The sequence below is a fragment of the Toxotes jaculatrix genome, chromosome 9, assembly GCF_017976425.1.
Source record: "Toxotes jaculatrix isolate fToxJac2 chromosome 9, fToxJac2.pri, whole genome shotgun sequence".
Classification (NCBI taxonomy): Eukaryota; Metazoa; Chordata; class Actinopteri; family Toxotidae; genus Toxotes; species Toxotes jaculatrix.
In genome coordinates, this window is record NC_054402.1 from 2,093,673 (window position 1) to 2,115,880 (window position 22,208).

At 37.2% G+C, this 22,208-nt stretch overlaps 2 protein-coding genes across 4 annotated transcripts in view; one reads left to right on the plus strand and one right to left on the minus strand.

The window, feature by feature from the left end:
* Positions 1-9,918, plus strand: ercc2 (excision repair cross-complementation group 2). Its single transcript, XM_041046338.1, has 23 exons — positions 1-150; positions 802-901; positions 1,030-1,107; positions 1,205-1,267; positions 1,467-1,580; positions 1,713-1,829; positions 1,972-2,088; positions 2,339-2,462; positions 2,675-2,771; positions 3,020-3,153; positions 3,352-3,520; positions 3,816-3,934; positions 4,254-4,323; positions 4,740-4,809; positions 5,051-5,152; positions 5,360-5,423; positions 5,533-5,654; positions 7,544-7,636; positions 7,879-7,951; positions 8,183-8,253; positions 8,445-8,588; positions 8,786-8,929; positions 9,558-9,918. The coding sequence occupies exons 1-23, from the start codon at positions 146-148 to the stop codon at positions 9,648-9,650; spliced, it is 2,283 nt and encodes a 760-aa protein (XP_040902272.1). The 5' UTR covers positions 1-145; the 3' UTR covers positions 9,651-9,918.
* Positions 9,870-22,208, minus strand: part of klc3 (kinesin light chain 3) — a 26,487-nt gene continuing 14,148 nt past the window's right edge. For 2 of the 3 annotated variants that reach the window (XR_005894582.1, XR_005894581.1), the window contains exons 12-15: positions 13,051-13,231; positions 12,650-12,716; positions 10,106-12,363; positions 9,870-10,057 (exon numbers count right to left, since the gene is read on the minus strand). Coding sequence is in view for 1 of the 3 variants with exons in the window: in XM_041046339.1 (XP_040902273.1) it covers positions 12,280-12,363; positions 12,650-12,716; positions 13,051-13,231 (332 nt within the window). In the remaining 2 variants the exon portion in view is untranslated. Of the gene's footprint in view, positions 12,364-12,649; positions 12,717-13,050; positions 13,232-22,208 lie in introns of all 3 variants that reach the window. The other variant, XM_041046339.1, reaches the window with a different exon arrangement.

A 22,208-nucleotide genomic window follows, 5' to 3' on the forward strand; every position in this document is an offset into this window, starting at 1 on the left:
GAAGAAGCGGAAGCAGCAGCGGCAGCAAAGGAAGAAGCAGTAGCTTCGCTGTTGTTTTTATTTTCTCTAAAGTTATTAATGATTATTCCAGAATAACGAGCGCGGCTGTTAAAGAAGAGGAGCCGCTGTTACACGTTTCACCAAAATGAAGTGAGTGTCTCTGCTGAGACAGAAATCAAACACACCTCCTTTAGCTGTGGTGTGTTGCCAGTGTTAGCATGTTAACATGTTAGCATTAAGTTTAACAAGAACTAACTATGCGACACAGTTAAACTAACATCAAACCTGACGCTGGCAGCTGCAGTTTATTCAGCTTATTCTCTAAAAGTCAGTGTGTTCGTGTAGTTAGTTACGGTTAGTTAGTTACGGAGCCAGCGTCCACGTTAGCTTAGCTTCAGACACAGTTCAGAAAGTCAGGGTGCTTCACACAGCAGTGTGTTGTACTTGGTTAATCGATCTGTCGATCTATCGATCGAACGATTTATCCATCAGTGTTCTGCAGCTGATTCAGGTTGTGTTTAAATTATTTCTAGTGATTAATTCATGATATTTCCGGCTGGGAAGTGGTGACAAATGTGTGAACTAAACGTCAGTAAATTCATGCACTTGCAGAATAATTGTGGGCGTTATCAGTCCTAGATATTGTTCATACTTTGGCGGGTGAAACAGGTGTTAAATGCCTTTCTATGTGGTGGTAAATAGGTTTAATAGTTGCTTTTCACATATCATCACCTACTGATTTAAAGAGACCGACTGTCTCTGCTCTGAATCTGCAACGTTACAAGTATTGTTTTATTCCAGGCTCAACATCGAGGGTCTGTTGGTGTATTTTCCGTATGACTACATCTATCCTGAGCAGTACTCCTACATGCTGGAGCTGAAGAGGACGCTGGACGCCAAGGTGGGAGATGTTTCGGTATCTCAGTTTAGTCTTTTGTGTTTTTTTGTTGTTGTAAAATGACTGAACAGTTTATCTGTTCCTAGTTTGTCTCTGAGTGACTGACCATGTGTGTTTGGTTGTATGTTCAGGGCCATGGAGTCCTGGAGATGCCATCAGGAACAGGGAAGACCATCTCTCTGCTGTCTCTCATCGTTGCCTACCAGAGGGTGAGTTCAGTCCTTTCAGGTTTTCCGTGAGTTATCGTCCGCTGTGGTTTCCAGCACCATACAGACCGTCTGATATGTGATGTCCCCCCTCTCTCAGGCTTTTCCTTTGGAAGTGACCAAGTTAATATACTGCTCCAGAACAGTTCCTGAGATCGAGAAGGTGAGTCTCTCAAATAAAATCACACTCAGCTCTAAGTGATGAAAGGTGCAATTCATTTCAGTTTATTTTGTCCAACTGTCCCAACTGCTCAGACATTTAAGTTAAACAGTAAAACGTGAGAGTCAGTTCAGCATTAATAAGAAGACGCTGTGTAAACCAACACATCCTGTGTCGTATAATCAGTCGTCCTTCTGATTAGGTCGTGGAGGAGCTGAGAAAGCTGATGGAGTTTTATTCTAAGGAAACTGGAGAAAGCAACAACTTCTTGGCTTTGGCTCTTTCCTCAAGGAAAAACCTCTGCATCCACCCTGAGGTACGAACATCAGGACCTCATGTACAACACGGGCGAATCGTTAACTCAGCATTTCTGCTCTTCTCTGTGTCTAAAGCATTAAATAAACACTTGTTGGCCTCGACCGTGACGCCATCCTCTTTTTATAACCAGGTGAGCTCTCTGCGCTTCGGTAAGGAGGTTGATGGGAAGTGTCACAGTCTGACAGCATCGTACATTCGTGCACAACGCCACAGCAACCCCGACCAGCCTGTCTGTCGTTTCTATGAGGTAAGACGTCACCTGAATACATCGGATTCAGACCGGCTGGTATTTTTCAGCGAGGCTCTAACAGACGAAGCTCACATGAAGACGTCACGGTCTGTTGCTCGTTTCCTCGAACCTCATTCTTCGTTGTGGTTTGTTTCTGTAGGAGTTTGATGCTGTCGGCCGACAGGTGCCTCTTCCTGCTGGCATCTATAACCTTGATGACCTGAAGGACTTTGGCAGGAGGAAAGGATGGTGTCCTTACTATCTGGCACGCTACTCCGTACGTCATACTACAGACTTCTACAGCCATGATACAATGAGCCTGGTGTGACAGTATAATCTGAAAACCATCACTGGATGGATTTATAGTTGGTTAGGCTTAAAACAAATACAGATTACTCAGCAGTTTGTTAGCATATGAGTGTTTCAGTACAGTAAGAAGAAGAACTAATTTGCATAAGGAAAGACAGTTTTCAGTGATTGTTTTATTTATTGAAAACTATTTCTCTCCTGTGTTTATTTCCTGTCAGATCCTACACGCCAACATTGTGGTGTACAGCTACCACTACCTGCTGGACCCAAAGATAGCTGACCTGGTGTCCAAAGAGCTGGCCAAGAAGTCTGTAGTGGTGTTTGATGAGGCTCATAACATCGGTAAGGAACTGAACTGAGTCTAAGATTAGGATTTAGCCTAATAAAATTAATTTAGTATCAAATCCCAGGTATCACAAAAATCTGAGATTGTTTTTATAGTTCAGATTTTTTTATTTGACATTATATTAATTTAATGTTTCTCCTCTTCTTTTGCATTTTTATTCCACCGCTTCTCCACTTCTTCTCCACTGTTTCTTTCCCTCTCTCTTCAGACAACGTTTGCATTGACTCCATGAGTGTGAACATCACCAGGCGAACGCTGGACCGCTGCCAGAACAATGTGGACACACTGCAGAACACCATACACAAGTAAGAGGCTGGCAGATGAATACTGAGACTCACTGGGTGTGTCTCAATACCCAACGAGACCCCCTGAGCTCTGCTGCAGGCCACTGCATGTCCGAACACAGTTACAGAATAATCTGAACAAAGTGTCTGTCAATAACTAAAATCTATTTCAAGAGATGTGTTCCTTCCCTAAACATTTTATCCAAATAAATAAGATAAAACCAATGAAGTTCCACTGAGCTGCCTCTGCCTCTCCTGCTTTCTGACAGGATAAAGGAAACGGACGCTGCTAAGCTGAAGGAAGAGTACAGGCGACTGGTGGAGGGGCTGAAGGAAGCCAATGTTGCCAGGGAAACAGACATCTACCTCGCAAATCCAGTGTTACCAGATGAAATTCTTCAAGGTAGAGCCGTCAGCAAGATTGGACATGAACAATATATTATTTTTTCTCATATTCTTCCCTTTTGTTTCACTGATTTCAGAATGATTTATTGAAAAACACAAAACCGAAACTTTGACTCTCTCTCCCTCTCTCTTCTCCCTCTCTCCGCCTCTCTCCCTCTTTCTCCCCCCCCCCCCCCCCCCCCCCCACCTCTCTCAGAGGCAGTCCCTGGGACTATTCGCACCGCTGAGCACTTTGTTGGTTTCTTGAGGCGTTTCCTGGAGTATCTGAAATCGCGTCTCAGGGTCCAACATGTTGTACAGGAGAGCGCCCCACAGTTCCTCAAAGACATCTTTGACAAAGTCTGCATCGACCGCAAACCTCTGAGGTCAGTGTCGGCTTTATGAAATCGCACAAGTCTCCTTTTTTTTATTAGCCTGTCTCTCTGCTTGAATTCTCCACACAAACATTATTGTTAGTCAGCGCTGTGTGGTCTCATGTGATCACGTCTTCACTCATTTTCTTACTTTTTCACTTTCTTGCTCACTTTCTCAGGCTCTTCCTCCTCATTCCTTTCTTATCCTCTTGCTCCCTCGTTTCCGTAGCAGCTTCCAGCTCATCCTCTCACCTCACACTCAACTTTTTTAAATGCCTCCAGTTTATCCCCCTCTGTGTTTCTCCAGGTTTTGTGCAGAGCGCTTGCAGTCATTACTACGAACTTTGGAGATTGCCGACATCGCAGACTTCTCAGCTGTTACTCTCATCTCTAACTTTGCCACCCTGGTCAGCACCTACAGCCAAGGTACTAAAACACGGCTGTATCTCTTTAAGTTCTCCAGTCAGACTCTATTAACAAATATACTATTCTGGCAGATGCTGTGTTTGCAGTAAGATGTGTGTTAGAAGTCAGATTTAGCTTTAGATATCTCCCAGATGTTTATGTTTCTGTGTTATGTCAGTGCTTCTGCTATATACAGATAATGACAAAGTGCCCATCACAGGCTTCTTTTTCATAATACCACTTGTTTAAACAAGTCATAAAAAAATTCAGTGTGTTAAAGCTGCGTGGCTTTATTCTTTTTTTAACTTCATTAAGTGTTTCTTTCTCTCTGTGTCTGAAGGTTTCACTATCATCATCGAGCCCTTTGAAGACAGAACACCAACCATCGCCAACCCCGTGCTGCACTTCAGGTGGGTTAGAGTTGACAAATAACATTTTTAAAATGAGTAAAAACTCTTGATTGTCTATTTGGTGTCAACACACATAAATTACTGATTATAGTTAAAAATGATAGTTAAAGTTTAGATGTTTGTAGATTTTCCTTAATGTTTGTCTGAGACGGAACTGGTGGTTTCTTTCTTCTTTGGTGAAAAACCATTAAAATGTATGACATGTAGGAGTTTTCAGATTCGTACCAATGACTTCAGAACGTATGCCGCGAACAGCCGACTAATGTTTAAAGATGTTTCAGCTGGAAAGACTGAAAAGTCTCATTCTGAAGCTCAAAATAGCAAAGCAGTTACTGTTACTCTGATATGTAAGTGGATGCAGAACTGAGCCTGTGTGATATAAACTGTTCTGACCATTGGTTTGTCTCTGTCCTCAGTTGCATGGACCCATCTATAGCCATCAAACCTGTTTTTCAAAGATTTCAGTCAGTCGTCATCACCTCAGGGGTAAGCTGTCTACCACTCTGTCTCTTTCCTTTTTGCTCAGTTTAAAAAGAGGACATTTCCGTCCTGTAACACTCGCAGTTGAGACTTTTGCCTTATTTCTTTGAAAAAAAAACCCAAAACATTGAGATGTCCGATTGCCACCCTCATGTCTCAGGCTTTCATTCTGGAAACTCCAAAACAAGTCAGTATTGTGATTAAGACGACTGTTGACCTGCACTAATATGTAATTTCTCCTCATCAGACACTCTCTCCGCTGGACATCTACCCCCGAATCCTTGACTTCCGCCCTGTTACCATGGCATCCTTCACCATGACGCTGGCACGGACCTGCCTCTGTCCCCTGGTGTGCAGCTACTCTCAGATACATACTTTCAAAAATGTACTTCCTGTGGCAGCTCCGGTGGTCAAAGACTGAAACTGACCTATTGTGTCACAAAGATACCACATGCAAAATCTAAAAGTTTCCATATTTTAAATGTGTTACTTATTTGTTGGAGCCTTTCCAACCACCTTCCTTTATCTTTGTGTTCCTTTGTTTTGTTGTGTGTAGATTGTTGGAAGGGGAAACGACCAAGTGGCTCTGAGCTCAAAGTTTGAGACCAGAGAAGACTTTGGTTAGTAGAATCATCTCCTGCATTGTTTATTAGAGCTTCATGTTCCAAATGGGAAAAAATAAAATTTATTTACAACTTTGACATAAATACATGTAATTTTTTTTCCCAGCTGTGATTCGTAACTATGGCAACCTGCTTCTGGAGATGTCTGCCATCGTTCCTGACGGCATTGTGGCGTTTTTCACCAGCTACATCTACATGGAGAACATTGTGGCATCTTGGTATGAACAGGTCAGTGTGTGAACAGAGAGCACACACATCTGAGAGACTGTGTCTCCCTGCTCTTTTGAACATGGATCTTAATCTATCTTTGCACTTAAAATGATGATAATAATAAATTTAATAAAATTAAAATATTTGCATCATTTAAACAGAAGCATCGTCAATACTATTTCTTAAAAAAATATTCTAGAAAATCTATATTACACATAACTTTCCTACATAGCTCACGCTGTCGCATAGCTGTCAGCTACGTTTGTTTGAGCTACGTAGCTCACGCAAAGCTGAGTTACGTAGCTGTCGCGTCGCGCGCATTCTCCCGACCGAAATCCGTGTAAAATGTGCCTTCATGCCTATACATATTTTGCATTGTGCACTGTTAGCATCGATGCTGCTAAAATGGAGCCACACTCTTGATCTTTTCCTCATTTTACACGGATTGCGGTCGGAAGAATGCGCGCAACGCGGCAGCTTCGCGCCAGCTGCGTACCTCACACGAACGTAGCTGTCGCGAAGCTGTCAGCTTTGGGTGAGTTACGTAGCTCAAGCAAACGTAGCTGACAGCTTCGCGACAGCGTGAGCTACGTAGCTGACAGCTTCGGGGCAGATACGTAGCTCACGCGAAGCCGAGTTGCGAAGCCGAGTTACGTAGCTGCCGCGTCGCGCGCGCATTCTTCCGACTGCAATCCGTGTAAAATGTGCTTTCATGCCTATACATATTTTGCATTGTGCACTGTTAGCGTCGATGCTGCTAAAATGGAGCCACGCTTTTGATCTTTTCCTCATTTTACACGGATTGCGGTCGAAAGAATGCGCGCGACGCGACAGCTTTGCGTGAGCTACGTAGCTCACACGAACGTAGCTGTCACAAAGCTGGCATCACTTATACAGAAGAATTGTTAGTACCATTTTTTCTTTGCAGATCTGTTCTGGGAAATCTAAATTACACATAAGTTTGAAAAACTTTGGTTTTATTTATCAGTTTCTTCACTTTTTCATTCATACATGCGTCGAAAACACGCAAAGTAAAAAGCGAAAAAGTAACGTAACAAATGTAACCAACACAACGAACCAGTGCAAAATTAACAGTTTGAAGTCAGTACATTAGGCTTACTGCAGCACCATTATATCACTAAGCAGTTCTTCTTTAGAAAAATCAGCACGTCTGCTTCTTCAGGTGTCAGACGAGCTCGCTGCAGGCTAACAGTGTCCCCAGCAGTACAAGATGTACGTTCTGTGGATGTTGCTCGCATACAGAGGCAACTTGTTGCCAAGTCAGAAAGCACTGGCAGAGTGTCCTTCATGCCTGTACATACTTTGCATTGTGCACTGTTAGCATCGATGCTGCTAAAATGGAGCCACACTCTTGATCTTTTCCTAATTTTACACGGATTGCGGCCGGAAGAATGCGCGCAACGCGACAGCTTCGCGTGGGCTACGTAGCTCACACGAACGTAGCTGTCGCGAAGCTGTCAGCTTTGCGTGAGATGCGTTGCTCAAACAAACGTAGCTGACAGCTTCGCCACAGCTACGTAGCTCACGCCAAGCCGAGTTACGTAGCTGTCGCGTCGCTCGCATTCCTCCGACCGCAATCCGCGTAACTCCGTGTAAAATGTGCCTTTATGCCTGTACATATTTTGTATTGTGCACTGTTAGCATTGATGCTGCTAAAACGGAGCCACACTCTTGATCTTTTCCTCATTTTACACGGATTGCGGTCGGAAGAATGCGCGCCACGCGACAGCTTTGCGTGAGTTACGTAGCTCAAACGTAGCTGTTTTATTCCTCAAGCAGTGTAGCACAGATATTGTCTTTCATTTGATTGATTTCCACTCTTTCTGTGTGGAAAAGAAGCACAGGTTCCTGATGTGTGTGTTTTTTTCTTACATATTTATTTGCAGGGTATCCTGGAGAATATCCAGAGAAACAAACTTATCTTCATTGAGACCCAGGATGCTGCAGAGACAAGCATGGCCCTGGAGAAATACCAGGAGGTCAGACACACACCTGGCATCTTACTTTATATAATCATTATTAGTAAAAAAGTCAGAAATATCTTCCAACGGGTCATGTTGGTGAAAACAGATGATACAGTGCCTATGATTTTTCCATTTAGCGTTACCAGTGTGGTAGAGGAATAAATACACACTGATAGTAATATGTTATCTTCTGGTTTTGCTGATGGGTTCCAGACTTTTTGACCTCTGACCTTTGTCTGTCTGTCTCTGCTCTTCAGGCATGTGAGAACGGCAGAGGAGCCATCCTCCTGTCTGTGGCCAGAGGAAAGGTTTCTGAAGGAATAGATTTTGGTAAATGATCAGGATGCAGCAGGTTGCTGAGATGACTTAACCAGAAACTCTCTATGGGATCATTTAGATCCAGCAGAACAAAGTAGAAGGAATGAAGGGAAACAGTTCCAGCAGAGTTCTTTATGGTTTTACATCATATAAAGATACAGCAACATTTCACCTTAAGTTGAGAATATGTGAGTTCAGTTTTTCAGCTTGTTGACAGTGAATCTTGTTGTATTTTCTGTTCAGTGCACCACTTTGGCCGGGCAGTCATCATGTTCGGAGTGCCTTACGTTTACACACAGAGCCGTATCCTAAAGGTAAGAACTGTCTCTGTGTCTATAACTGTGTCTGACATCACTCATTATTTACCATAAAGTGCACTTCATTTTCATCATGGTGTGGTCTGCAGGAAGGATTTAGTGCAGGCTTTCTTCAGTCTGACTGGGTGGTTTTACCATCATCACTCTGTTCATAGCTTAAGAATTTTTTTCCCTCACTTATGTTTCAGGCTCGTCTGGAGTACCTTCGGGATCAGTTTCAGATCAGAGAGAATGACTTCCTAACGTTTGATGCCATGCGTCACGCAGCTCAGTGTGTGGGCAGAGCCATCAGAGGCAAGACCGACTACGGACTCATGATTTTTGCTGACAAGGTGTGTGATCTCTCTCTCCAGTCTAAATTGTTGCCCTCTGAACCTGCCATAGCATCATCCTGCTTCATGTGCACCTTCCAGTTTATTTTATTACAACCGCATAGCTCCATTGGAGCAGTTGGTGGTTAATTTCTCTGAGTGAAGATGAATCAGTATGTGACGACTGAAGCTAAAGTAACTCTCTCGCCCCTGCACAGCGTTACGCCCGAGCAGACAAACGTGGGAAGCTTCCTCGCTGGATCCAGGAGCACATCAACGACGGCAGTCTGAACCTCACCGTGGACGAGGCTGTCCAGCTCTCCAAGCACTTCCTGCGGCAGATGGCTCAACCTTTCAGACAGGTGCGGTCCACACCTGCCACGCACCACACAAATGTAAAATGTGTTTCAGATCCTCATTTTCCTGGAGAGTTAACCAGCCAAACAGAAGTGTTCACTGGCCAGAAGCAAAAAAAACACCAGGACAAAATCGTTGGTTGGAAAAGTTTAAAGTTTGAAACTATTTTATATGAAAGGTCAGAGAGCACATGGGTAAAGATGTTTGAATTTAGTTTTCCAGGCACAACAAAAATTTCTTAAAATGACAAAACGTTTTTTCAGCATTGTCGACTTAATTATTCCAGCATATTTAGTTTGACAAGCAACCTTTTTGTGATCACAGAATAAATAATTTCATGATCATGTAAGATACAAAAAGTCTAGAGAAGAAATGTATGTCCTGCACATATTTCACATAATGTGCTGACTCATGATTATGGAATAATTACAGGTAATACTTCACCTTCAGTCTGCACTTACGTGTGTCTTGAAGGAGCAATTAGAACATTGACTCTACCAGAACCAGATGTCCTCAGACCCTCAGCAGTGTCAGCAGGCTGAAGTGCCATTTAGTGATCACTGCACTCACCTTCTTCTTTCCCTGATTTTTACCTGTGTCTAACAAACCCCGCCCCCCCCCGTCTGTCTGCAGGAGGACCAGCTGGGTCTGTCTCTGTTGACTCTCGAGCAGCTGGAGTCAGAGGAGATGCTGCAGAAAATCACTCAGATTGCTCATCAGACGTGAAGGTGACATACACTGTATAATGTCATTATCATGGCAACACCCATGATGGAGTCACAAAAACAGAAGCAGATGTGTTGGAAATAACTCATCACCAGTGTGTAAACACATCATTTTAACAACAGGAATGTTGATTACATCTGTGGGTGTAACACACACAGTATTGCTCTTACTTACTACTACTACTGTAACTGTACATAGTCACACTGTATCATGAACGTAAATAATTGTGTATCTGTTTTTCAACAAAGTTTGGAATACACATGTTTGTATTTAACAACTGACTCGTGTTTTTCTTCTTGGTGTTTCAGTTTGTAGCATATAATGTGATTTTAATGTGTAAGAGGCTTTTGACAAAATCAAATCCAGAGCAAATACCTCAACACTTAACACCAAAAATCTGACAGTCACTTTTCAAACGGAAAATTTAAGTAACAGCTTTTTGAAAACAGCCACACTTGTAAAACACCTGAAGCCATATTTTCATTAAAACAACGCACGTTAACGTTTTATTGTAATTTAATTCAGCTCGAGTTTGCAAATATAAAATACAAATATTCATATTTACCAGAATAAACACAGCATCAGAAGAGATACAGTCCACTTCTACACATTTTTCCCATTTTGTCTGTAACAGTCATACAAGAGCTTCATAAAGCTTGTAACAGACAACACTTTCTACAGTAACAGTGCGATTTCAGCCCATACAGCAAACAGCAGTGACCTCTTCTACTACAGCAAATGTACAATCAGTAGTTCTCCATCATGGAAGAACAGAATATACTGTATGTTTGAATGAGCAAAAGGAAATGAGTGAGTCCTAAGAAGAGCAGCGTGGAATAAAATCCACGAGCATCAGGTGTAACATGGTTTTCAGGGAGCCGAGATTTCCTAGCAGCTTTTATTTATTTGCATCCGTAGTGTTATGAGTGTGTATGGACTCATTAATGCTCTGTCTCTTGCAACAGAAAATGGAAGAAGCAATCAGGTTTTTTGTTCACGCAGTTTTGATGCCACGTCATTAAAATCTTGACTTTCAGTCAAGGAAGTAACTAGTTCAAGTAATTCTTTCTATAACAAATTAAAGAGAGCACAGAGAAATCTATGTCATATTCAAAGCTTTTTTTTTTCCTATTTACAATAGTGACCTGAGATGCATTGTGGGCTTCAGGCATTTCAGTGAATAAGCACAGAAAAAAACAGCTCAAATCAAACCTACAGAGAATTATCAACCAACTGTTTGAGCTCACTGTTTAACTACACTGCTCTGGTTCACTCTCACAGAGTCACCCACTGTAAAAACCCACTGTACACAGACAGTCAGAGACCAGCTGAACATAGTGGAGCATTTAGCAACTACAGAGCCAGATATTTCCCTCAGGAGCTGGTGGAGACCAAAAACAGAGCTAAAACAGAGTGAATATTAGACTTAACATCAAAAAGTCATCAAAGCGATGTTGACTCAGGCACACAACAATAACTTTGGGCATACACATAACTCATTACTATTTTCTGAATTGAACAGATTTAGATAAAAACTCAAAATTAATTAAATACATAATTAGTAAAATTCTTCATTGACTATTTAAGTGTTTACTCTCAGAAATATTAATAAGTATAAGACTATATTAACTGATATTAACTTTTCCATCTTTAAAGTCAGGTACGTGTGTTCTTTCTGTAGAGCTGGTGTTTGGGATTTTTTAACTAGTTAAGTTACAAAAAAAGTCTGGTCCTTATTTTCATAATCTGGAATGACAGAACTGGACTGTGGTGCAAAACAGCAAAAGTAAACACATTTGTGTTTTTATACTTATCATCTGGAAATATAAAAATATTAATTGAATGGCCTGCACACTGTAAAGGCAAAAGCATCAGTCACATTTAAATAAATGTCTTCAGTATAAACCTGTTATCTGCTTAACTTCTCCCTCGTAAACCAAATGTAACTACATTTTTGACAAACTCACGTTTTTGATCATTGTGCAAACAACGTCCCTGTGCTCCTCAAAACATTCGCTTTTACAAAGATAATCTGTGATGTCAATATGCATGTTTAACTTTGAATTTCATTTAAAACAAATTTTTTTTCAGTGTTGCTAGTAAAAATATACCTTAAAAGGGTACGCTAGCACGAGGAACAACCTCCAATTAACAGTATTACAGATCACTCGTTAATGTAAACTTGGAAACATGATTTCTTACAGTGTAAATGCTACTGTTATTTTTAACTGGTATTATTTTTAGCTGGCATTATTTTAGTATAAAAGGGTCCAACAAAACACAGTTTCCAGTTAATAATTAACTTGTAGTGAGGAAACTGAATTTGTTAGTGATCTAAAACCAGAAAGGAATGATGTGAACAGGAAGGAAAGGTTATAGTGCAATGTAGATAAGTCAAGTTACAGACATGTGACTCGTGCTTTTCCAATTACTTTCTGGAGATATTACTCAAAACAAGCATGGCAAATTATTATGTGCACATTATATTTCGAAAAAGTCTCAGTGTGACAGTGACCTTAGTTTTTCTTGAGGGTATTCATGTCTCACAACCGTCAGAATAAAAACTTCTGTCCAGTTATCTTTGAGTGTAGCATGTAGAAGGATGCGTGTGTGTGTGTGTGTGTGTGTGTTAGGTGGTCCCACCGAGTGAACCTCGTCTTGTCAGGCTGTGCGTGCTGGAGCTCAGGCCTCGAATCTCTGCCAGACGGCTCAACTGAGGTACAAAACAAAAGGACATGATGAGTTTTAACATTTCTGATACAAATGACTTTTTTAAAATAAAATTGTTGTGGGTCTTGTGAAAATATGACAAAATGTGATGGGCTGAAAATGACTGACATGGTATGTTAAATAACAGTTAACTAAATTTTCAATGAAGTAAATCTATATTTTGCGATGCAGAAACACCACTACAATAAGACTAAAGAAGCAGACTTAATGCTGCGAGTACATGCATGTCACTGTGGTTAAATTGACTGAATCACCATCAGGCTGCTCACCTGGGCACCATCTTGATTCTCTCTGGCTCCAACATTTAACACATTCAGAGAGTTTGCTCTCTTCATCCTGAAAACAGGGCAGAATATCACACTGTTAATCTTTAGAAACGAGTTGTTGGGGAAACGCAACCAACATCTGTGTAAAGCCAACAGAGTGTAAGATTAAAAAAAGAACCTCTAAACCTCTCTTTCAAGGTACTTTAAACCAGTTTAGAGATGTGAGCCATAAATTTGCAGAAGTTAATATCACCTCCTCTATAAATTGTCTTTGACATCAGTTTTCCTTCACTTTATTTATTCAACAGGGGATCTTTGTTTTATTTAGTAATTTTCAGTGAAAAATCAGTCATGAGCTGAGATTCCTTTAAGGAGAGGATGTGGTTTCAGCTACAGAATACTACCCAGCATTCCTCGGGGTTGTTTCCTCCATTCCGACTCCTCTCAGCTTGCGGACCAGTTTCTCGCTGCTTCGGCGTATTGACTCTCTGAGTTTGGTGAAGGAACCACTGCGCTTCAGATTACTGAGTCCGTCCTGTCTGGAGCCACCGTCCTCAGCTCCAGACCAGCTGGGACGACCATCGCCTGCAGGATGGACAAACAGAGCGGTGACAGACCAGAACATGAACGGTCTGTATTTCTTGTCTCCTTTTATCATCCATAAAAAAAAATTACATCTAAACGTAAAACAGTAAAAGTAAAGAATAAAAGTAGAGTATGGCGTTTTTTTCGGGCAAAAAAAGTCAAACATTTTTTCGACCTCAAAATGTCATAAAAAACGTCATAGTATAGTAAGGCGTCAAAATCGGCCAAAAAAACTCAAAAATTTTTTCGACCTCCAAAAGTCATAAAAAACGTCATAGTATAGTATGGCGTTTTTTTCGGCCAAAAAAAGTCAAAAAATTTTTTGACCTCCAAAAGTCATAAAAAACGTCATAGTATAGTATGGCGTTTTTTTCAGACAAAAAAAGTCAAATTTTTTTTTGACCTCCAAAAGTCATAAAAAACATCATAGTATAGTATGGCGTTTTTTTCGGGCAAAAAAAGTCAAAAAAATTTTCGACCTCAAAATGTCATAAAAAACATCATAGTATAGTATGGCGTTTTTCCCGGGCAAAAAAAGTCAAAATTTTTTTTGACCTCCAAAAGTCATAAAGAACGTCATAGTATAGTATGGCGTATTTTTCGGGCAAAAAAAGTCAAAAATTTTTTCGACCTCAAAACGTCATAAAAAACGTCATAGTATAGTATGGCGTTTTTTCCGGGCAAAAAAAGTCAAAAATTTTTTTCGACCTCCAAAAGTCATAAAAAACGTCATAGTATAGTATAGCGTTTTTTTCGGCCAAAAAAAGTCAAAAATTTTTTCGACCTCAAAATGTCATAAAAAACGTCATAGTATAGTAAGGCGTCTTTTTCGGGCAAAAAAAGTCAAAAAAATTTTCGACCTCAAAAAGTCATAAAAAACGTCATAGTATAGTATGGCGTTTTTTTCGGCCAAAAAAAGTCAAAAATTTTTTCGACCTCCAAAAGTCATAAAAAACGTCATAGTACAGTATGGCGTTTTTTTCAGACAAAAAAAGTCAAATTTTTTTTTGACCTCCAAAAGTCATAAAAAACATCATAGTATAGTATGGCGTTTTTCCCGGGCAAAAAAAGTCAAAATTTTTTTTGACCTCCAAAAGTCATAAAGAACGTCATAGTATAGTATGGCGTTTTTTTCGGGCAAAAAAAGTCAAAAATTTTTTCGACCTCAAAATGTCATAAAAAACGTCATAGTATAGTAAGGCGTCAAAATCGGCCAAAAAAACTCAAAAATTTTTTCGACCTCCAAAAGTCATAAAAAACGTCATAGTATAGTATGGCGTTTTTTTCGGGCAAAAAAAGTCAAATTTTTTTTTGACCTCAAAAAGTCATAAAAAACGTCATAGTATAGTATGGCGTTTTTTTCGGACAAAAAAAGTCAAAAAATTTTTCGACCTCAAAAAGTCATAAAAAACGTCATAGTATAGTATGGCGTTTTTTTCGGCCAAAAAAACTCAAAAATTTTTTCGACCTCAAAATGTCATAAAAAACGTCATAGTATAGTAAGGCGTCAAAATCGGCCAAAAAAACTCAAAAATTTTTTCGACCTCCAAAAGTCATAAAAAACGTCATAGTATAGTATGGCGTTTTTTTCGGGCAAAAAAAGTCACATTTTTTTTCGACCTCAAAAAGTCATAAAAAACGTCATAGTATAGTATGGCGTTTTTTTCGGACAAAAAAAGTCAAAAAATTTTTCGACCTCAAAATGTCATAAAAAACGTCATAGTATAGTAAGGCGTCAAAATCGGCCAAAAAAACTCAAAAATTTTTTCGACCTCAAAAAGTCATAAAAAACGTCATAGTATAGTATGGCGTTTTTTTCGGCCAAAAAAAGTCAAAAAATTTTTCGACCTCAAAATGTCATAAAAAACGTCATAGTATAGTAAGGCGTCTTTTTCGGGCAAAAAAAGTCAAAAAAATTTTCAACCTCAAAAAGTCATAAAAAACGTCATAGTCTAGTATGGCGTTTTTTCCGGGCAAAAAAAGTCAAAATTTTTTTCGACCTCCAAAAGTCATAAAAAACGTCATAGTATAGTATGGCGTTTTTTTCGGCCAAAAAAAGTCAAAAAATTTTTCGACCTCAAAATGTCATAAAAAACGTCATAGTATAGTATGGCGTTTTTTTCGGCCAAAAAAAGTCAAAAATTTTTTCGACCTCAAAAAGTCATAAAAAACGTCATAGTATAGTATGGCGTTTTTTTCGGGCAAAAAAAGTCAAAAATTTTTTCGACCTCAAAAAGTCATAAAAAACGTCATAGTATAGTATGGCGTTTTTTTCGGCCAAAAAAAGTCAAAAATTTTTTCGACCTCCAAAAGTCATAAAAAACGTCATAGTATAGTATGGCGTTTTTTTCGGGCAAAAAAAGTCAAAAAAATTTTCGACCTCAAAATGTCATAAAAAACATCATAGTATAGTATGGCGTTTTTCCCGGGCAAAAAAAGTCAAAATTTTTTTCGACCTCCAAAAGTCATAAAGAACGTCATAGTATAGTATGGCGTATTTTTCGGGCAAAAAAAGTCAAAAATTTTTTCGACCTCAAAATGTCATAAAAAACGTCATAGTATAGTAAGGCGTCTTTTTCGGGCAAAAAAAGTCAAAAAAATTTTCGACCTCAAAAAGTCATAAAAAACGTCATAGTATAGTATGGCGTTTTTTTCGGCCAAAAAAAGTCAAAAATTTTTTCGACCTCCAAAAGTCATAAAAAACGTCATAGTATAGTATGGCGTTTTTTTCGGCCAAAAAAAGTCAAAAAATTTTTTGACCTCCAAAAGTCATAAAAAACGTCATAGTATAGTATGGCGTTTTTTTCAGACAAAAAAAGTCAAATTTTTTTTTGACCTCCAAAAGTCATAAAAAACATCATAGTATAGTATGGCGTTTTTTTTCGGCCAAAAAAAGTCAAAAAATTTTTCGACCTCAAAATGTCATAAAAAACATCATAGTATAGTATGGCGTTTTTCCCGGGCAAAAAAAGTCAAAATTTTTTTTGACCTCCAAAAGTCATAAAGAACGTCATAGTATAGTATGGCGTTTTTTTCGGGCAAAAGAAGTCAAAAATTTTTTCGACCTCAAAATGTCATAAAAAACGTCATAGTATAGTAAGGCGTCAAAATCGGCCAAAAAAACTCAAAAATTTTTTCGACCTCCAAAAGTCATAAAAAACGTCATAGTATAGTATGGCGTTTTTTTCGGGCAAAAAAAGTCAAATTTTTTTTCGACCTCAAAAAGTCATAAAAAACGTCATAGTATAGTATGGCGTTTTTTTCGGCCAAAAAAACTCAAAAATTTTTTCGACCTCAAAATGTCATAAAAAACGTCATACTATAGTAAGGCGTCAAAATCGGCCAAAACAAGTCAAAAAATTTTTCGACCTCCAAAAGTCATAAAAAACGTCATAGTATAGTATGGCGTTTTTTTCGGGCAAAAAAAGTCAAAAATTTTTTCGACCTCAAAATGTCATAAAAAACGTCATAGTATAGTAAGGCGTCAAAATCGGCCAAAAAAAGTCAAAAATTTTTTCGATCTCAAAAAGTCATAAAAAACGTCATAGTATAGTATGGCGTTTTTTTCGGGCAAAAAAAGTCAAAAAATTTTTCGACCTCAAAATGTCATAAAAAACGTCATACTATAGTAAGGCGTCAAAATCGGCCAAAAAAAGTCAAAAATTTTTTTGACCTCCAAAAGTCATAAAAAACGTCATAGTATAGTATGGCGTTTTTTTCGGCCAAAAAAAGTCAAAAATTTTTTCGACCTCAAAATGTCATAAAAAACGTCATAGTATAGTAAGGCGTTTTTTCGGCCAAAAAAAGTCAAAAATTTTTTCGACCTCAAAATGTCATAAAAAACGTCATAGTATAGTAAGGCGTCTTTTTCGGGCAAAAAAAGTCAAAAATTTTTTCGACCTCCAAAAGTCATAAAAAACGTCATAGTATAGTATGGCGTTTTTTTCGGCGAAAAAAAAGTCAAAAAATTTTTTGACCTCCAAAAGTCATAAAAAACGTCATAGTATAGTATGGCGTTTTTTTCAGACAAAAAAAGTCAAATTTTTTTTTGACCTCCAAAAGTCATAAAAAACATCATAGTATAGTATGGCGTTTTTTTTCGGCCAAAAAAACTCAAAAATTTTTTCGACCTCAAAATGTCATAAAAAACGTCATACTATAGTAAGGCGTCAAAATCGGCCAAAAAAAGTCAAAAAATTTTTCGACCTCCAAAAGTCATAAAAAACGTCATAGTATAGTATGGCGTTTTTTTCGGGCAAAAAAAGTCAAAAATTTTTTCGACCTCAAAATGTCATAAAAAACGTCATAGTATAGTAAGGCGTCAAAATCGGCCAAAAAAACTCAAAAATTTTTTCGACCTCCAAAAGTCATAAAAAACGTCATAGTATAGTATGGCGTTTTTTTCGGGCAAAAAAAGTCAAATTTTTTTTCGACCTCAAAAAGTCATAAAAAACGTCATAGTATAGTATGGCGTTTTTTTCGGCCAAAAAAAGTCAAAAAATTTTTCGACCTCAAAATGTCATAAAAAACGTCATACTATAGTAAGGCGTCAAAATCGGCCAAAAAAAGTCAAAAATTTTTTTGACCTCCAAAAGTCATAAAAAACGTCATAGTATAGTATGGCGTTTTTTTCGGCCAAAAAAAGTCAAAAATTTTTTCGACCTCAAAATGTCATAAAAAACGTCATAGTATAGTAAGGCGTCTTTTTCGGGCAAAAAAAGTCAAAAAAATTTTCAACCTCAAAAAGTCATAAAAAACGTCATAGTATAGTATGGCGTTTTTTTCGGCCAAAAAAAGTCAAAAAATTTTTTGACCTCCAAAAGTCATAAAAAACGTCTTAGTATAGTATGGCGTTTTTTTCAGACAAAAAAAGTCAAATTTTTTTTTGACCTCCAAAAGTCATAAAAAACATCATAGTATAGTATGGCGTTTTTTTCGGCCAAAAAAAGTCAAAAAATTTTTCGACCTCAAAAAGTCATAAAAAACGTCATAGTATAGTATGGCGTTTTTTTCAGACAAAAAAAGTCAAATTTTTTTTTGACCTCCAAAAGTCATAAAAAACATCATAGTATAGTATGGCGTTTTTTTCGGCCAAAAAAAGTCAAAAAATTTTTCGACCTCAAAATGTCATAAAAAACATCATAGTATAGTATGGCGTTTTTCCCGGGCAAAAAAAGTCAAAATTTTTTTTGACCTCCAAAAGTCATAAAGAACGTCATAGTATAGTATGGCGTTTTTTTCGGGCAAAAGAAGTCAAAAATTTTTTCGACCTCAAAATGTCATAAAAAACGTCATAGTATAGTAAGGCGTCAAAATCGGCCAAAAAAACTCAAAAATTTTTTCGACCTCCAAAAGTCATAAAAAACGTCATAGTATAGTATGGCGTTTTTTTCGGGCAAAAAAAGTCAAATTTTTTTTCGACCTCAAAAAGTCATAAAAAACGTCATAGTATAGTATGGCGTTTTTTTTCGGCCAAAAAAACTCAAAAATTTTTTCGACCTCAAAATGTCATAAAAAACGTCATACTATAGTAAGGCGTCAAAATCGGCCAAAAAAAGTCAAAAAATTTTTCGACCTCCAAAAGTCATAAAAAACGTCATAGTATAGTATGGCGTTTTTTTCGGGCAAAAAAAGTCAAAAATTTTTTCGACCTCAAAATGTCATAAAAAACGTCATAGTATAGTAAGGCGTCAAAATCGGCCAAAAAAAGTCAAAAATTTTTTCGATCTCAAAAAGTCATAAAAAACGTCATAGTATAGTATGGCGTTTTTTTCGGGCAAAAAAAGTCAAAAAATTTTTCGACCTCAAAATGTCATAAAAAACGTCATACTATAGTAAGGCGTCAAAATCGGCCAAAAAAAGTCAAAAATTTTTTTGACCTCCAAAAGTCATAAAAAACGTCATAGTATAGTATGGCGTTTTTTTCGGCCAAAAAAAGTCAAAAATTTTTTCGACCTCAAAATGTCATAAAAAACGTCATAGTATAGTAAGGCGTCTTTTTCGGGCAAAAAAAGTCAAAAAAATTTTCAACCTCAAAAAGTCATAAAAAACGTCATAGTATAGTATGGCGTTTTTTTTCGGCCAAAATAAGTCAAAAATTTTTTCGACCTCCAAAAGTCATAAAAAACGTCATAGTATAGTATGGCGTTTTTTTCGGCCAAAAAAAGTCAAAAAATTTTTTGACCTCCAAAAGTCATAAAAAACGTCATAGTATAGTATGGCGTTTTTTTCAGACAAAAAAAGTCAAATTTTTTTTTGACCTCCAAAAGTCATAAAAAACATCATAGTATAGTATGGCGTTTTTTTTCGGCCAAAAAAACTCAAAAATTTTTTCGACCTCAAAATGTCATAAAAAACGTCATACTATAGTAAGGCGTCAAAATCGGCCAAAAAAAGTCAAAAAATTTTTCGACCTCCAAAAGTCATAAAAAACGTCATAGTATAGTATGGCGTTTTTTTCGGGCAAAAAAAGTCAAAAATTTTTTCGACCTCAAAATGTCATAAAAAACGTCATAGTATAGTAAGGCGTCAAAATCGGCCAAAAAAACTCAAAAATTTTTTCGACCTCCAAAAGTCATAAAAAACGTCATAGTATAGTATGGCGTTTTTTTCGGGCAAAAAAAGTCAAATTTTTTTTCGACCTCAAAAAGTCATAAAAAACGTCATAGTATAGTATGGCGTTTTTTTCGGACAAAAAAAGTCAAAAAATTTTTCGACCTCAAAAAGTCATAAAAAACGTCATAGTATAGTATGGCGTTTTTTTCGGCCAAAAAAACTCAAAAATTTTTTCGACCTCAAAATGTCATAAAAAACGTCATACTATATTAAGGCGTCAAAATCGGCCAAAAAAAGTCAAAAAATTTTTCGACCTCCAAAAGTCATAAAAAACGTCATAGTATAGTATGGCGTTTTTTTCGGGCAAAAAAAGTCAAAAATTTTTTCGACCTCAAAATGTCATAAAAAACGTCATAGTATAGTAAGGCGTCAAAATCGGCCAAAAAAACTCAAAAATTTTTTCGACCTCAAAAAGTCATAAAAAACGTCATAGTATAGTATGGCGTTTTTTTCGGGCAAAAAAAGTCAAAAAATTTTTCGACCTCAAAATGTCATAAAAAACGTCATACTATAGTAAGGCGTCAAAATCGGCCAAAAAAAGTCAAAAATTTTTTTGACCTCCAAAAGTCATAAAAAACGTCATAGTATAGTATGGCGTTTTTTTCGGCCAAAAAAAGTCAAAAATTTTTTCGACCTCAAAATGTCATAAAAAACGTCATAGTATAGTAAGGCGTCTTTTTCGGGCAAAAAAAGTCAAAAAAATTTTCAACCTCAAAAAGTCATAAAAAACGTCATAGTATAGTATGGCGTTTTTTTCGGCCAAAAAAAGTCAAAAAATTTTTTGACCTCCAAAAGTCATAAAAAACGTCTTAGTATAGTATGGCGTTTTTTTCAGACAAAAAAAGTCAAATTTTTTTTTGACCTCCAAAAGTCATAAAAAACATCATAGTATAGTATGGCGTTTTTTTCGGCCAAAAAAAGTCAAAAAATTTTTCGACCTCAAAATGTCATAAAAAACGTCATAGTATAGTATGGCGTTTTTCCCGGGCAAAAAAAGTCAAAATTTTTTTTGACCTCCAAAAGTCATAAAGAACGTCATAGTATAGTATGGCGTTTTTTTCGGGCAAAAAAAGTCAAAAATTTTTTCGACCTCAAAATGTCATAAAAAACGTCATAGTATAGTAAGGCGTCAAAATCGGCCAAAAAAACTCAAAAAATTTTTCGACCTCCAAAAGTCATAAAAAACGTCATAGTATAGTATGGCGTTTTTTTCGGGCAAAAAAAGTCACATTTTTTTTCGACCTCAAAAAGTCATAAAAAACGTCATAGTATAGTATGGCGTTTTTTTCGGACAAAAAAAGTCAAAAAATTTTTCGACCTCAAAAAGTCATAAAAAACGTCATAGTATAGTATGGCGTTTTTTTCGGCCAAAAAAACTCAAAAATTTTTTCGACCTCAAAATGTCATAAAAAACGTCATACTATAGTAAGGCGTCAAAATCGGCCAAAAAAAGTCAAAACATTTTTCGACCTCCAAAAGTCATAAAAAACGTCATAGTATAGTATGGCGTTTTTTTCGGCCAAAAAAAGTCAAAAATTTTTTCGACCTCAAAATGTCATAAAAAACGTCATAGTATAGTAAGGCGTCAAAATCGGCCAAAAAAACTCAAAAATTTTTTCGACCTCCAAAAGTCATAAAAAACGTCATAGTATAGTATGGCGTTTTTTTCGGGCAAAAAAAGTCAAATTTTTTTTCGACCTCAAAAAGTCATAAAAAACGTCATAGTATAGTATGGCGTTTTTTTCGGCCAAAAAAACTCAAAAATTTTTTCGACCTCAAAATGTCATAAAAAACGTCATACTATATTAAGGCGTCAAAATCGGCCAAAAAAAGTCAAAAAATTTTTCGACCTCCAAAAGTCATAAAAAAACGTCATAGTATAGTATGGCGTTTTTTTCGGGCAAAAAAAGTCAAAAATTTTTTCGACCTCAAAATGTCATAAAAAACGTCATAGTATAGTAAGGCGTCAAAATCGGCCAAAAAAACTCAAAAATTTTTTCGACCTCAAAAAGTCATAAAAAACGTCATAGTATAGTATGGCGTTTTTTTCGGCCAAAAAAAGTCAAAAAATTTTTCGACCTCAAAATGTCATAAAAAACGTCATACTATAGTAAGGCGTCAAAATCGGCCAAAAAAACTCAAAAATTTTTTTGACCTCCAAAAGTCATAAAAAACGTCATAGTATAGTATGGCGTTTTTTTCGGCCAAAAAAAGTCAAAAATTTTTTCGACCTCAAAATGTCATAAAAAACGTCATAGTATAGTAAGGCGTCTTTTTCGGGCAAAAAAAGTCAAAAAAATTTTCAACCTCAAAAAGTCATAAAAAACGTCATAGTATAGTATGGCGTTTTTTTCGGCCAAAA